The sequence below is a fragment of the Pyxicephalus adspersus genome, chromosome 2, assembly GCF_032062135.1.
Source record: "Pyxicephalus adspersus chromosome 2, UCB_Pads_2.0, whole genome shotgun sequence".
NCBI lineage: Eukaryota > Metazoa > Chordata > Amphibia > Anura > Pyxicephalidae > Pyxicephalus > Pyxicephalus adspersus.
The window spans coordinates 151,644,030-151,661,606 of record NC_092859.1 but is presented as its reverse complement, the minus strand read 5'-3'; the positions used below and the strand labels follow the sequence as shown (position 1 = coordinate 151,661,606).

General features: G+C 37.6%; 1 protein-coding gene across 3 annotated transcripts in view; it reads left to right on the top strand.

Annotated features, from left to right (window-relative positions):
- Positions 1–17,577, top strand: part of UNC5D (unc-5 netrin receptor D) — a 467,881-nt gene that overhangs the window by 377,521 nt on the left and 72,783 nt on the right. For all 3 annotated transcript variants that reach the window (XM_072402778.1, XM_072402777.1, XM_072402780.1), the window contains one exon: positions 16,843–16,927. In XM_072402778.1, coding sequence (XP_072258879.1) covers positions 16,843–16,927 — 85 coding nt within the window. The remainder of the gene's footprint in view (positions 1–16,842; positions 16,928–17,577) is intronic.

Sequence of the window (17,577 nt, the reverse complement as noted above, 5' to 3'; positions counted from 1 at the left end):
TTGGAAACAATTATGCATTCTACCTAATGTTTCTAAAATGTTTTTTACCTGCTTAGAAACTACTTTGGTTAGTGTGCAAAAGTGTTCCTATATCTTTGGACATTATCAAAGTCTATGAAATTGGTTCAGCAAGAGGCTCAACTAGGATGATAAATGGAGCAAAACTGTTACCGTAACACCGTTACCGTTACCTCTGAAAATAGAATTTTTAAACTCTATCCTTGATTTTGGTATTAATTAAGGCTCTTGGTTTTACGTTTACAAAGCAGTGAATTGCATCTACAGCACCAACTTTCTGTCTCAATAAAGCCTTAACATGTCCTCATTAGAACATTCCAAGCTGTAAATAGGCTTGAGTTCTTTATATAACAGTGTGATGTCAATGTGAATTTACATATTATTATTCGTACACAGTATTTATCTGGCGCCAACATATTATGCAGAGCTTTTAATGTCCATTGTCATGTCACTAGCTATCCCTCAAAGGAGCTCACAATCTAATGTCCCTACCATAGTCATATGTCAATATTGCATTCCAAAGTCAATTTGGGGGAAGCCAATTAACCTAAATGCATGTTTTTTGGAATGTGGCTGGTAACTGGTGTAGTTAGAGAAAGCCCAAACATTCACGGGGAGAACCTGCAAACTCCATGCTTATAGCGTCCTGGCCGATATTCCAACATAGGACCCAGCGCAGCAAAGGCCAGAGTGCTAACCTCCGAGCCACTGTGCTGCCCCGTTCACTATATAACAGTATGATGTCAACGTGAATATACATATTGTTTGTTGCCTAGTTATTGACTTGAAACAAGTTTGCTTACACATCTTTGACTCCGCATTTAAGCTAACTGCTGACATATCATTAGAAATCCAGCAATATATTAACCTTTAAAGAAGCAAAAATATGAAGGCACATTCAAAACTTACAATATAAAATATTCCCAGAACAATGGCATTTAGGAAATTCATGGAGAAGGTGTTTTGTGAAGTGTATAGTTTATTTGACTTCACATATTGTATCACTGTGTGCATTTGCAATCTATACATCATCTTGTCCCTCGCCGACTTCTGCTGAACCTTTTCCCATTTATTTAACCAGCTGCAAAAATATTACTAAATTCTACCTTTGTATGCCATAAAGGTCAATCGTCAGGGAATGGCAAGCTATTAATTATACAGAACCCGCGTGATGTGCGACTATACCATTTGTATTTATCTGTTTCAGGCATGACCTAGAATTGTAGTATTCAAGTAAGAAAATACCTTTTAATTATCATCATTAGCAAATTCTATGTAATAAATGACAGTTATGCAAATGAACAAAATAATATCTAGGTTAGCATAGTCTTAAAGCATAACTTTGTTTTCTGATTTGCAGTCAGTTAGGACTTTATTGCAGAAAGGAACAATCGATATACCTTCTGCAGAAAAAAGTCTTACCTGCCTGCTTGTTCCCCACACATCCCAGCTGCCCCTGCCATCCTGGCCCAGCAAAGATGGTTTAAGATTGCAAGGAGCAAGAGAAGAAGGAAGTAAATGGAGGCACCCATGATGGAACAGGGACAGGTGAGTACAAAAAGGGTTTAGTTATTATAATAATATTTTTACACAGTATTTATAAAGGGCCAACATTTTATGCAGCGCTTTACAAAGCCCAAGTTCATAACAGTCCCTCAAACGGCTCACAGTCTAATATCCCTACTATAGTCATATATCATTACCACAGTTTCAGGTCATTTTTTGGAATGTGGGAGGAAACCAGAGTACCCGGAGGAAACCCACACAAATACAAGGCAAACCTGCAAACTCCATGCAGATAGTGTCCTGGCCATGATTCAAACATGGGACCTCGCTTTGCAAAGGCCACCATGCTAACCCCTGAGACACCTTGCTGCCATAGTTGCTTTAAGGCCCACAATGGGGTAAGCAAAGTGACTTATCTTACAATTGATACTTTTCTTAACTTAGTGAATGAAGTGAAGCTCCACTGAAACAGCAGATATTCAATTGTTTGCAAAGAAAATTTCAGTCTTTTCATTTTACCTTGTATGTGATTCGGTGTTCTTTGCAATATGAATTTTACCCATATTGCCTAAACTTGTAAAATGTTTTTGGGCAAACATCTAGCATTAGTACAGGTGTTAAATACAAACACAGCCATCCTGAGGAATAGCAATTATAAGTTGCCACATTCCCAGTAAGATGAATCAAACAAAGTATATTGTGTCCCTATTTGTAACACTGCTGAAGAAATGGACTTGCTTGGTGCAAAACTCTTTGAGTTTTTTGAACGCTATTGTCACTGTTTGCTTTGATGTATATGTACAAAAGATTTTAATGTTTTTTGTAAATAAATAATCTTTTTACCAGCTAACATAAGTGATTCCTTAGGATTTATCCTTAGGATTCATTCCTTAGGATGGCTTAAAAGTCCCATACAAATATCTTTCCCATGGTGTGACACAACTTTATTTAGTAATTTACAGTTACCAATCACTAAATGACTTCCCACTAATGAAAATTATAGCTATCCTGCCCCTTCCCTTTTCCATAAAACAAGGCCGTCAGAAGTAGCAGAGAAGCTTGTCTGTGAAATACTTGTTTGTCCCTAGGGGAACTAAACACTTTATATATTCACCTGTCACAGTTCCATCGCGGGTGCCACCATCTTCTTTTTCTTGTTGCCTTTTTCAGCCTCTAGGATTAGCCGCAGGGGGAGCTGGGTTGCGTTGGGTATCCTGGTTTCCTAAGTTGACCTGTGCATGCGTAGCTCAGCAATTTTTACAGATAAAGTCAACAGTCAGGCAGATAAGTTTGTTTTATTCCAGACGAGACATCTCCGGTTTATTGCAATAAAGTCCTTCTTGGTCATTACTTTAGTTCTACTGTTGTAAACTGGTTGTTGTAAATACATCTGGTAGTATTACAGTTCTCTGACCCGACACTTGTGCTGGTAAGCCTGGTGTGCATATAGATAGCAGGCATGTGAAAAAAAATATATAGATGATATTGTAATAAATACATAACTACATTTGTCACCATTCACTATTTGTTGGTTGCCAACTCCACCCAGCTTCCTATACTGTAGTTCACCATAGTTGAATACTGTATTGCAATGTTTTCACTACTTAAAGCAAAACTAAAAAAATCCCATTCACCTTTACTTGCCACAGTTACCTCGATCCCTTTGGAGATTTCCTTAATCAGATCCCACGGCGTCCTGTAATCCACCTTCTTTCCGGCACAGAAAAAGCGCCGGATGCCGCCATTTTTATCTGTCTTCTTTCTTCTTCTGGCTACATCACTCAATCTTACAGTGCGAAGGCGTGTGATCGATGACGTAGCATGCTGCAAAGCAGAAAAAAAAGATTAGGGATCTCACTTTGCAAGCACGAGATCAGCATTTTATTCCCTATTCAAGGAAAAGAAGCCAGAAGCCTCTTGAGATATGTGACATGAGTATCCCCTTTGCCATTGTGACAAGAAAAGGGTGTTTAAGGAAAAATAAAAAAGAAGATCATTTTTACTTTACTTAAAAAGATTATTGGCCCATTTATGAAAAGTAAGTATTTTGGTGATAAGTCCGCTTTAACTAAACTCAGAAAATTGTTTTCAATATTATTGAAGAGTTGCAGTGTTAAAAAGTGATTCTAAATAAAGAAAATATCCTGATAGTAATTATTTTTTCTGCTGGTCTAAAATGAAAGCACAATAGATCTTCACAAATCATCCTCTCCACATATAAGTCACACATCACTTGTCTTTGCTGACACACAGAAAATATACAATGAAGCTCTCCCAGAGATTGATGGTGATGGGGTGGCCCTCGTACTGTCAGTGCCTGGAGAATTCCTTAGAGACCTGAATGCAGTCAACATTTTTATGACTGTCACACAGAGACCAAAAAAATGTGCGATGGTGGTGCAGTCCCCTCTCTTGTGTAATTCACAAGAACATCAAACACATATCAAACCCTGGAATACTGCTACGGTGTATATAAACTACCTGTCAAGGGTGGCATGGTGCCAGCATGCTTGCTAATTAGTTATTTCCAATTGCTTTCTCTTGGGAGATGAGTCTTCTGTTAGGAAAAATGTCTACAGCAACCACATATATCCATGCATACGCAACTCAATTTTAGATTATTTTTAAAATTAATTAAGGGTTCTTTATGTTTCAGACATACAGAAAAAAAAAATCCCATAAAAATTCCCAAAAATTCAACACAATCAACAACCATGCCCCCGATTTACACAGACCATTATAGATGCAAAAAAGATTTATTAAACCTACTGACATTTATTTTTTTGTACTGTTTTATTGTGTTTTCAGAATAATAAATACAATAATTTAGAAGTTGAATGAAATCATCTCAGCCTTACGGGCAATTTTAGAAATACCGTTTTGCTTTTATCGATTGGCAACTTATGGAACAAATGTCTGTCTGTGGTGCAAGGTATATGTGGTAATGATGAATTGTACACAACTGCAGCATTGTGTGATTATGTGTGATTAATCACTACTGCATGCTATTGTGTTCCTTACTCCCTAGGGTGTCATTTGTTCTGCTGGTCAGTGACACCACAAATGTTTTTCACTGCAGGATAGCTATTAAAAATTGACCAACTGCTTTAGTTATACCATGCTGTTGTAATAAAAAAAAAAAATAATAAAAACACCAACGATGCATTAGTTTGCTGAGTAAAGTTACGTAAACACTGAAATAATTGTCGCTGGAAACTAATAATTGACGACCGATAAACTTTAACAAAAAAGTGTACAACGACTGGCCCACGACGCCGACAAACAAGGAAAGTCGCTGGAAACTAACGACCGCCCCAGCGGATCTGATTGGGTGATGATCGTTCGCAATCTATTGTGTGTACGGCCGTTCAGTGATCGTGGATAGTTCTGCAGTACAATTTCTCTAGTACACATCACTACCTGCATCATTCAAACAATCGTATCTAGTGTGTGTACAATTATTGGAGGATTTTATTTGAACGATCGTATCGTTACAGCATGTACAGAATCGTGCACTATACGATCAGTCAAAATCGTTGATCAGTCATCAATCATTCGTTTTGCAATGACAATTATTGCACGTGTTTACGTAGCCTAAGTTGCAGTTAGTGGTGCCATGTGAGTTATGTATAGTTTCAAATTCATCCCTTTTACCCCAGCCTGTTCCACCCCTGGCTGGCAGAACCATACATGGCACACACCCTAAAGCAGTGGTCCCCAACTTTTCAGACCTCACGGACCACTAAATTCATAATTTTAAATCCCACAGACCATTGTAATGATTTTGTTTTTAAAAAAGATAAATATATTTGTAAAATAATGATCTTCCTAATGGTGCCTGACAAGGACTGTGGCGGCTCTGATTCATTGACCAGCTTACAGTTAAGTGAAGTATTACTATTGTTACTATTATCATTAGTTGCTTTATCTGTGGTATTACTAAAGAAATGTAAAATATGTGTTTGCTTTTTCTCACTCATTATGGGTTTTGTTTCATTCGAATCCAAGACCAAACAAGAAATGATAGTTATCAAAGTCAAACTGTTTGATGCCATTAAATATAATGGGTAAAGAAAATACACAGATAAGGTCATACTTACCTAAAAGAGCATCTTTGAATAAAACAAAATAAAACAATCGAATGAGAATCCATATTCGCGGAGGGTGACTGTTGTAATGGTGGAAACAATACTGAAGCGTACGGCTCGGCAATGGTTGTCTCATACAATTTAAGACTACACTGACGTCACGCTGGGCCTCCTTTGCTTTTCTGTCTCTAGAACAGTTTGTAAATTTAGTGCAATATAAGGACGAAAATTGTCAGAATAAAAGAATTTATTAGAATATTATTTTTGTTTTATTACCATATTAATAAAAAATAAAAATTGCAAATATTATCCAAATTTTTCCGTGGACCACCAACATTTTCCCATGGATCACTGGTTGGTGACCACTTCCCTAAAGGATGACCTTAACTCTCTACATGCATTTAGTGCTCTTACACCCTCCATATAATAAAATGCATTTTTATATAAAAATGTATGAAATTGTTCCCACAGGTCACCCTGCATTTTGTGTAACATTCCCATAATAATGAACTTTGCAATTAACAATAATTAACAAGTCAGCACCCATTGCCTTTAATGCAAAAAGATCAACCGAAAAGTTGCATTTCCTTTATTTTGTGACAAAAAATAAATCAATTTAAAATTCGGGAAATTTGCTCATTTCAACATGTAACATATTCTAAATCTGCAAGCTCAAAAAATACTGACCATGAAATTGTGCTGCATTTGCTGCTTCTTTGTGCTCGGGAACAGCTGCCTCTAGGGAGAATTTACATGTAGCTTCTCCAAGTGACTGGTCCATGTAAAATCCATGGGGGTACCAGCTGTCAAATGTGCACATCAGGTCAAATCAGGTCTGAATGCGCCATAACAATATTTATTTATTTGGTCCCATCACAGGGCCAAACCAGATTCCCATCCATATCATCTTTTGGTTTTAGATACACTTTGAAGAAATCAGACAATATGGCTCCATGAGGGGTTGCAGATTTTTATCTCAAATCTACATATATAATTATTGCCTGATGTTCTTTATGTTCCTGGGCTGTATTTGGTGAGCACCACATTTCATAAAAGTGCAAAAATGTCCATACAAATGATATAAATATGAATACAACCAACAAGGCTTGAAAGTTTCTGTAGCTTTTGCTTGGCTTTAAAAATTATAACTGCTAACAAATGGTCGCAACAGACTGCAGATAATTCTGTCCATCCTATTATACAGCTAATGAATACCTCATTAAAGAATTCAAACATTGGTTAAGTTCAATTAAAATTATGTGTAAGCCAATATAATTGTAAATCTTTAACAGATTACTTGTGTGCCAGAATTATATGGGATGTCGGCAAGGAATACATTTTCAGATTGCTAAATGTATATTTCTAGTGCTGATTTATTGTGTGATTTAGCAGCATATTGAATTATCAGTCCTCTTGTTCTGAACGTCACATAAACTTCAATGTAGCATTATATTGCAGATTCTATAGGACAAGTAAATGGTGGCTTAAAGACAACTAGGCAAAGAAAGTGCACCACCTTACCAACAGGATAAAAGAAGTCATATTTGCCTTCTGCTCATTCTAGTTATTATGGGGCATACTTATTAAAAAATAAATACATTTTTTTACTGACACATCTTTTTTAGATACGGGATAATGACTAGCATATACCTTACAGCCCTGGGGGTCCCAGGCTTATATTTTGGACAAGACATGGTTCTCATGGAGTTTTTATGTTCTTGCCATGGTTGCTTGGGTTACCTCCCACATCCCCAAAAAATACTGCTAGGTTAATTGGCCTCTCCCAAAATTTCCTTGCAGCCCTAAGGTCCCAGTCCTGTATTTTGGCTAGGACACTCTCTGCATAGACATCATATCTTCTCCTCTTTTACCTCCCACATCCCAAAATCAATACCAGTAAGCTAATTGTCTGAGTTTATAAATTTGCCCCATGTTTGCTTGGATTTGTTCCCACATCCCATTAAGAACATAAGTCCAATGCAGCAGTAGGGAGATTGGATTGGAGTTGGAGTTCCTTGATAAATAATGTGATATGACCATGGACTTTTAAAGCAGCCATTCTCCACGTTTTTAACTTGGGGGACCCTTGAAATAACTTGGGAAGCCCAAGCTATTTTTACTATATCAATAGATCAATAAATATTAGTGTATTGGTCAGTGGAAAAATATCTCTTACATAGCTTGTCATTGAGAAGAATGCCACCCTTACAGATAGCCAAAAAGACCATTGGAGTTGGTTAAATTGACCCTAGGGGCACAAATTGCTCATTGCTCCAGGAACCCCTTGCAACCTCTGGAGGGATCCTAGGGTTCCAGGGCAACACTGCTTTAAAGTATTGAATAACATGTCAACTCTATATAAAGACACGGCTATAATAGATGTTTTACATTTCATTAGGAACAAAAGTTTGGGCCATCCAGATGAATATTTTAGGCTTTTTGATAGGATACAAATGCAAATGATTAGTATTAATAAGAATCTTGTTTGTTCTATGATTTTAATTCTTTTCATTTCACTGATTTCATTGCAATCAGTAGCATACATGACCGTTCCAGAAATGATGTGTGATTGATGTTAGCTTAGTCTCGTGAGAGTAATCAAAGAATGGAGCGGGCTGATAAAAATCTCGTAACAATCTTTCCTATGTGCAATTAATCGCTTGGCCTATACATGTCTATGGAGGTGATTAATCACGTAAAGTTTTGCAGTGCTCTGAAATTGCTGTTTATTGTTCAGCTGTGGGAGATTGCTCAAACTAATGACCAACTACAAATCTTGTGTGAAGACACATTAGAGTCCATACAGAAAAAGTTGTGTGAAAAATCATTTATTAAGGAAATTACAATCGTGTGACCGAAAATTCTACATTAAGCTGGATGTTGAGTTCCCCAGAAGAATCTACTTTTCGTTAGAAAAAGAATTTTATGAATTACAGTACAGTATGCATATCTATTCTTTCTATGAGCAGCACTTACTTATCTTTAGGCATATGCAAGAACTTGGGTTTATGGCTAGGGTATTGTTGAAGAGGCAAAACCAGAAGAAAGAAGGAAGTCAACCAGCCAACTCAAGGAACCCCTAGCAATGTCTTCAATAGTCCTAAGGTTCCACAGATCCTTGGTTGAGAAATGCCGGCATAGAATGACATAAGTAAAACAACATCACATATGTAGAATTATTAGACGGATAGTCAAAGGTAACAGGTTTTAAAAAAAGGATGGTACATTCCTCCAAATATGTCATAAATAGTTCACAAATAGGAGTTTAGAGGCATCAAGGTAGATAAAAATATATTGAAAAGGTCTAGAAAAACATCTGGCATGGAACTAATAGGCTCACTAAGCATACCACATGTCCCCAGCACAGCCTATGACTTGTATGACATATGACAATCATACCGCATTGAACCATTGGGATCACCAATGGAATTTTGGTTGCTAAATATTGTGACATCTCACAGGCCTGAAAATCAAAGTCCATTTTATTGCCAATGTGCATTAATGTTCCTTTGGACAGAATATTTAGAGTTATATGGTCTTAAAATAAATATATTAGTTTAATTTTTTCTTCCACTCAACATTTTGTTGCGTTGGTAGAGCTAACTTAGAATGTGGTCATGTCACTCATTAAAGGTGAATACAGCTGTTGTCCTTAGCACTGTTTAATGAAAAAGGCAACAAAGTCATTCTATACAAATAAAATAAAAAATAGAGGATTACAAAATACATTATATAGTGTTAGCCGTATCACAGCAACATTGCGCTTCCTATTCCCTTTCTCAAGCACAATGAGAACCCCACAGAGACGCAGATCGTAGACTTGATTTTTTGCAGGTGTCAAAAATGGAAAAAAAAGGACAAAAAATGAAGATAACAAAACAATACGAGGGGACTCGTAACTGCAGAGAGAGCTCGCTTTATTGGGAGAACGACAGCAGCTCAAACTATAAGGAGACGAAGAACAGACATTTATACAACACAATAGTTAGACAATTTAGTCCCTCTGGGATGCCAAAAGAGTGTCATTTTAGGCTTGTTGGATGCGGAGTGGGCGGGGAGGAGGGGGGGAAGCACATGTAGGAGATACAAGCACCGCACTTACTTCAAATGACAGCACTCATTTCACAATGTTGGATGGAAACCATCAGCTGCCAGGCAACTAAAGAGTCACCTGGGGTATAATCGATAGCTGTGCGTGCAGAGGTTTGCTCCTATCACTGGTCAACATATGACAGCTACAGAACATTGGACTTGTGTTTTAGATATAAGGGAGTAACGTAAGCTAGATTGTTCCTGCTGTAAATTTATGGGCCTGATTTATTAAAGCTCTTGAATGCACTTCAGCATCCAGCAAACCTGAAATGGATTACTTAAAAGTCATTTGTAAAAGTTTTATATATGTAGAAGGTGTTTTTGTCTTATGGTAGGTTTATTTAAAGAAATCATCTCAGCTCTCTATGGAATTAAAAATACCAGCTTCCTACAAAAGAAGAGACAGTACACTCACCTATGCAGTGACCCATGTCTCCTGCTACTATTTGTTTCAGTTTTGGGGCTTCCATAAGTATGTTAGACATTTCATACTTTTGATCCTTTCCGATGCCTATGTCTCCCCCTTTTAACCCATAATACATCATTATACAACGGCCACTGAGTCCTGAGTTTAGGGACAAAATCATGGCGCATGGTGTGATGGTGTGGGACATGAGCAATTGACACTCCGGTACGTTTTAAATGGCGAGGTCTCTAGCGGAGGCCACAGCACTGTAGCTGAGGGAAGGCAGAAGACATGGGCCTGTGGAGAGGACAGTATGTTGTGCCTTCTCGTGCAGGAAGCTGGCCTCTTCAGTTACTTAGAATCAGGACGGTATCTCCTTAATCAGTGACAGTAATTACATTTTTGTTGTATACATTCAGGACTTTTTCATACCCCTGCTGTAAAACTGTGTGGTTTGCCAGTCCCAGATGCACAGAAAACAGCTGGTATTCAGCTAGGAGAGGCAAACAGCACCATGCAGAACAAAATTGCTGGTGGCTGCCATGCAGATCCTTAGGCAACAACCGCGCAGCCAAAACAACACCTGGATAGAAAAGTTGGAACCTCCGGTGAGCCCATGGTAGAATGCTGCTTCCCACCTTGGGCCTGAAATGGCCCTTACAAATCTCTATATAAAAACACTTTTGTAAAAGTTGTATAAAATGATGTAAAAGTCAAGACCACTTCAAAAGATGGGAGAAAACTCATTGAGTATACACTATAATTCAATTCATTGATCTAACTGCTGAATAGTCTGTTGTCCATCTGAATCCAACACTAAGCGCTCTGCTTATAAGACAGCACCAGGGAATGTTTGAGGGATTGTCTGATTCCCTGTTTTATAAAAAGCACCCTAAAAATAACCATTTCATCCAAGATTTTTTGGCCAGGGAGTTTTGCTATAGTACATGTTACAGATAAGTTCTTTGTCCACTCTTGATAACAAGGAATAGAAAGTGTTTTTTTTTTTATTTAGTTTACTGGTCAGGACAAATAAAATACATTTGAGAAAATATAATTTTTCAGCTGAGTATAAAATGTTGCAAATACATTTTTGTGTTTTTTTATAATTAGATAGTAGAGCTTTTGAATCCTTTTCATACATTTTTACATATGTATTTACAACACATTAGAAAAGCTTTGTGTACACAGAATACATTGATTAAGCTGTAATTAATGCTCAAAAATCTCACCATTATCTTAATGCTCTCATTGGATGGCTTAGGCAGGCTTTGTCTCTTGCAGTAAAACAAACTGACTTGCCTGTTTGTAATCTTCCATAGAATGTGCACTGCATATGCTCAGTGCGGTGTACATTCTCAGCCTAACTTGCTGCAGGAATAAGTGAATCCTATCAGTCGAGATAACTGAATCACAAACCCAGAAGGTCCGAAGCACGGGGAGGTGGATTTAATTCCCCTTTAAGGTTAATGGTAGATTTTTTTGTGGCAATGATAAGTTGGCCAAAATTATGCCAAAAATGTATATGGCAATTTTATTTAGTTAAACCTTGTGAGCATGGGTTTTTTCAGAAATAGAATATTTGTTTTCTTTTTTTTACTTTCTTTTGCTGTTATTGAATGGAAAACACAACAACATATTTCTCTGCCAGATCAAATAAAAGGCAATCTTGGGTAACAGGTGTTTGGGTTAATCAAAGCTAGCTTGTCGAATGACACAGGAGAGGGAAAACGGCAGCCTCTTCTAGGGTTTGTGGCATCGCACTATCAGCTACCAAACTCTGTATGGTATTTGGACGTACGCTTGGCTGAGCGCTAAGCCGAATTTGATCATTTCCAGGTTAATTTCACATTCTTCTCAGGGATGGAAGCAATGAGTAAATAGATGTGTTCTTGGAGATAGCCGGGCACATGCAGGAAAAAAAAGGCAACCTGCCTTTAACACATACTATCCTTCTGACACGCTATGTGCACTCTTGGCCGTTGCCCGATACATGGCTGCATTTGCACTTGAGCTCAGCTGGTTGAAGGAAACAAATTGAATTAACTATGATGCAGCCAGGAGATGCAAGTCCTTATCACAACACCGTATTGCTTCTAACTTGTTCCTGATTGAGAATGCTCCTGTTCCAAAACATTCCTCATTTTTCACAATAACTGCATTGGTAATGTTGAAATGTACCTGTACTGAGATCAGAAGAAGTATACCAAAAGTGTTTTCCTTTAGACCCTGATGTATTTGTGTCCTATGAGGCCTCTTGCAAATCTAATGCAATGTTTATCTTTTGGCAAAGTCAAAAATGAACCCCTACCACTCGAACAGCAGTGTCTTCTTGCTGAAGATATGGGGACCCCATTCTTTACCCTCAGGGATCTCAAAAGGGGGAGTCCACTGGCTCGTATGTTTTGGCTGAAGATTAAGGAAAGATGGAGGCACCTATTCCCAATTGTTGCTTGGTATTTATTACTAGAATAGTGATAACAACAATACACACATGCATACTAATATTTATTTAAGAAGCGATCATGTAATAAATTAAAAACTGGTATTAAGTGTCTAAATCATTTCTAGCAAGAGAATAGGTAATAATACTAACCTTTCTGGCAGTCCATGTGTCTTATCTATATTCATATCTAAGCAAGAAGTCCTATAACAAATAAGTCAAAGACCAAGCCATATGTCTATCTGCATTGGTTTCATGATCTAGAGCAGTCTTTCTCAACCAATTTTAACCCTACGGAACCTGTAAAAGTATTTTTAGGGACACTCCTGATAAAAAAAAATATTTAGGAAACAAGCCTCTCACCTTTATGGTCAGTGTGTTGAATCTTACCTCTTACCATAGTGGTCCATACTCAGTCCTTCTAGACAGATAGACCCAGAACTATGCAGGCACAAATGGGAGAACTGTCAGCCACAGGTCAAGAAACTTCAAGCAACCTTTGAAGGAAACCTAGGTTCCAAAGAACTCTGGTTGAGAATGTCAGCTCTAGAGCAAGGAGTCCAAAAGCTGTATAGATTGCCTTCTTCCATAAACACCAGCCAGTTCAGAAGCACTACCGATCTTTACCACTTTTTTGGTTCCATAAAACAAAACAAGGACACCCAAGAAAATGTCTTAGATGCATTTTGCATACTTTCAATCCTTTTGCTCATGGACTACTTGCATGGTTCATCAAACTGGCATCTTTTGTAAAGGAAAGGTATTTTGTAAAAGTTAAGAAAAAATAAAAAGTACTAAGTGTATCCGCTGGCTCAGCTAACATTGGCGGTTGTCCACCATATACAAATCATCCCATTCATAGTAAGATTCTTTTTGTTTTTTTGCATGGATTGCACATCTCTAATCATAAGTAATTAGAAGAACTATGCCAGGCTGTGAATCCTCTTCATACAAGACTAGCAGGACATCATCCAAATTACTGTATGTCATTAACATTAATTGTGCTTACCATTAACGCACACAAATGTTCTATAAATCTTGCTAACAAATTCACGTTATAAAAACACTTTAAAAGTTATTCATTTAATACTCAGAGAGATATATTGAGAGTCTATATTGATTAGCTGACTCCATTTATATAACCCATTTAATTGATGCCACAATTAGTCATGAATTATTATATTATTGCTATTACACCGCTACAAATTGCCAATATTGGATAATGTTTATTGAACAAATGCTGCCTGTAAAAGAATGTTCACATTACAAGGGAACGTGCGGTGTTCATTTTTACAAATGGAGATCTAATGATATTTTAACAGGCTTTACAATGTAGATTGTACCAGGGAATTCTGACATCTAATTCTTTCACAAGTACAATAAGCTTTGTCCCAAAGTATTGACCTGGGGCTGACAACATACAACAGAACTGCTTTTCTTGACAATACATAAAATTAGAAACAAGTATTCTTCAGCAGTTACATTAGCTTCTGCAGTGCTTGCCTGTATTTAATTGCATTTTTGTCAATATGTAGCAATTTGTACCTCTTAGGTCAATTTGTGACCCCCAATGATCTTTTTGTGATGTGATGTGTAAGGGTGACTTTTCCGCCCTGGCCAGCAATGTAAGAGACATTCTTCCCACTGAGCACTACACTAATGTACTGCGAGCTGGGGATATAGTAATTCAAAAAGGGGTTTCCTGAAGGCCTAAAAGTTATTTCATGGGTCCCCCATGTTAAAAAGATTAGGAAAGGAATCCCTAATGTGACTCCATTCTATGTGCTTATCACTATGCTTTAGTTAGGCTTTTCTGTGTATTACTTTTAGTCTGCTATCCTTGGTTGATTGACATGAAATAATACCAGGAGAAGATGGACAAAGGCAAGAATACTAATATTTGAATTGTTTACCTTTCAATAAACACATTTTTTATTTGTTTTTAAACTTTATACTAGCGTAGAACATGTCTAAGTAATTCTATGCTGTTTGTTGTACATAAGGCCGCTTTTAGACTTGCGGTCAAAAATTGCTGACGTTAACATGGTTAGCCGCTGCAAACCACCGGTATTTAACCATACATGTTTTTAGTGTTAACTGCTGTATTTGAAAACCATTTTGTTACGTTGAAGTTTGGTTTGTGGCCCCTTTCAGGAATTCAGGAATCACACAGCAATCCACTGCAGCCACAGCTCCAACGCACACAAACCAGTTCATGATATGGTTCCCAGCGATTCCTATTCAGTTGATTGAGAAAAGTTTGGAGAATAGTTTACTGTGGTAGAACATAGTTTAGTAGTAGAACACTGTGGTCAGCCGCAGATCTCAAATGGTCCTAACTAGTGTTGATGTTTGAATTCAGGTTGTCCCTATATTAGACCCGAATATGGCTGTTTGAATTCGGGTAGACCGACTCGAAAAACATGGGATTCGACAGCAAAAATTTATGAAAAAATAAAAGTTTAAAAAAAAATAAAAAATTATTTATTTCGTATGTGTTTTTTTTTAAACTTGTTCTTTTTTTATTTTTTACAAGTTATCCGACAATGACATTATGAATCATAATGTCATTGTGGGATTCCCGGACCGTGGAAACTTTGCAGTCACAGCTAATTGAAAGCAGGTGCCTTCAATTAGCTGTAACCGCAGGCAATACGAGGGCAATAGAGGTTGAATGGAGATACGTATCTCCATTCATTACATCTACTGCTCTGTGATTGGCTGAGAAATAGGAAATCCTGATGACAGCTCAAGCATCATCAGGATTTCCCTTTCCTCAGCCAATCAGGGAGCGGAGCAATCAGTGGAGCTTTACTATGCTGACAGCTCTGCTTCCCTGATTACTCCCGCAGCGCTAGAGGAGCTGTGACATGTATTACACATACAGAACATGTCACAGCTCCACTAGCGCTGCATGAGCGATCAGGGGAGCATAGCTGTCAGCATAGTAAAGCTCCGCTGATTGCTTTGCTGATCGTTGATCGGTCGTAATCGTTCATTTTCTAACAATAATTATTGGAAGTGTGTACCTAGCTTTAGCCTAAAATTGATTTGACAGGTGCTCTTTAATCTTCATGTGAAGTACAGGGGTATGGAATAGTGTTATGTATCTTTTTATAATGTATCTTTTGATGTATCCTTTTATAATGTATCTTTTTATATCTGTTTGGAGGCTGTAGAAGCTCCACACAGTGCTGAAAAAACCCCAATTTTTCCTCCCATTGACTTTAATGGTGTTCGACTTTGACATTCTACCACCCAAATTTTTTTGCTATATTCGAGCGAATAGCTGCCGAATCGAATAGTGAGCTATTCGACCAATACTAGTCCTAACTAGTAAGAAGATGTTTAGGGTTTTTAGGTTTAGGTTTGATATTATTATGAGGAGTGTACCAGTGCTCCTTTGGTATATGTAATATTCTTTCAGTTTCTTTCCAGTCAGTCCCGCCCCATCTTCTTTCTGACGTAGAGGAACCAGTGGCCACCCCTATCTTCTGGAGTCCTCTTACGGGTTCTTCTTACATCACTCGATCTTGCACTGCTCAGGCTCGAATTTGAGTGGTGTTTCCACCTGAAAATGAAAAAAATAAAAAAAGTACTGATCTCAGTACCTAACTTTACCACCCCACACAGAGCTCTTGAATTCAGGAGAGGATTCCCCCCTAAAAAAATCCTCCTGACAAAGTCCATAAATCTGTATGAGCCTAAATTTCCAACCAATGTGTCCTAGGTCCAAGATCAGCTAATCCATGACAATTGATGGACTGCTAAATGTTTCAAATCAACTACTAAGCTACTAAGAGTACAGTCAAAGGATAAAGAGGAGAACCTTGTGTTTAAAGGTCATGCAAACAACTAAAGCCACTAAAATCTGCTCCTCAGTGGTTGTAAAAATCTGCAGTGCTAGGCTGTTCTTTTTTGTAAGTTTTCTCTTTGAATAAATGGTGGACATTGTGACCTAATCAGGTGGTTTAATCTGTCATAATCAGTAAGAAAGGGGCTTTATGGATGCAAAGTACTTTCAATAAAAGATTAATTGTTTACTGTGGACCTCAAATAAATGTGTAAGCCTCAAAGAACCACGAGTGCCAATATTCACTTTCTGTAGCTGATCAGGAGAATATGCTGGCATCATGAGTTTCTCAGCAAAAAGAGACAATAGGTACTTGTGTCTGATTCAGTTCTTCCTGCCATGTGCTGTATAGGGAGATGTACTTTACTGAAGTCTGTACTTGTCAAGCATTCTTTCCCTGATTCTGATCTGTAAGCTCTGTCTCGTTATTTTCCAGGGGTGAGCCTGTTGATCCCGCATGAGGCGATTGCAGAAGACAACTCATGGGAAATCTATCTGTCAGTCAATCAAGGGGAACCAAGGTAAGGAGAATGATGGCCACATGTTAATGGAAACAAACAGAAAAGTCTGAAATGAGAAAAGTGTTCTTTGTTTCAGGTCAGTGATACACAGTGATTGGAATGGGAGCCTCAAATGGCTTTGGTTGCATCTTAAGACAAGGCGTATAGATAGACTAGAAGTGATTTCTTTTTATATAGTTTAGGTTCAAAAATAATCTAAAGAGTATATCATAAAAATAGAATTTGTCAGATAGGGTACAAAAAGCAGAAGAAGTTTCAAAGTCTGGGATTAAGTGCTATACAGTGCTGCTGGACATTATTGAGCGTTAGGGTAAGATGTTAATTGGTGGTACATCTACATTTCATCCATCATATTAACGTATACCTTCAAGCTCCAATAAATAACATCACACAAAGCAATAAATCTTTAAATGAACCTTTACTGAAAAGATAACCTGTTATGAATTAGGACAAGGTCAGATGCTTTTCATATCAGTCTGACAATTAAGTTGAATGCCAGTGGTAGCCTCCAATGGAATTTGATAAGTGGTGTTACTGGTCTACAATTACTGCATTTTTTGAAGCGTATTGAGAGCTCCAAACAAAAGGGACCTGGAAATGAGTGATAATTGTTCTTATTCAATGACTAAAGCAAGGGATGATGTATTAGA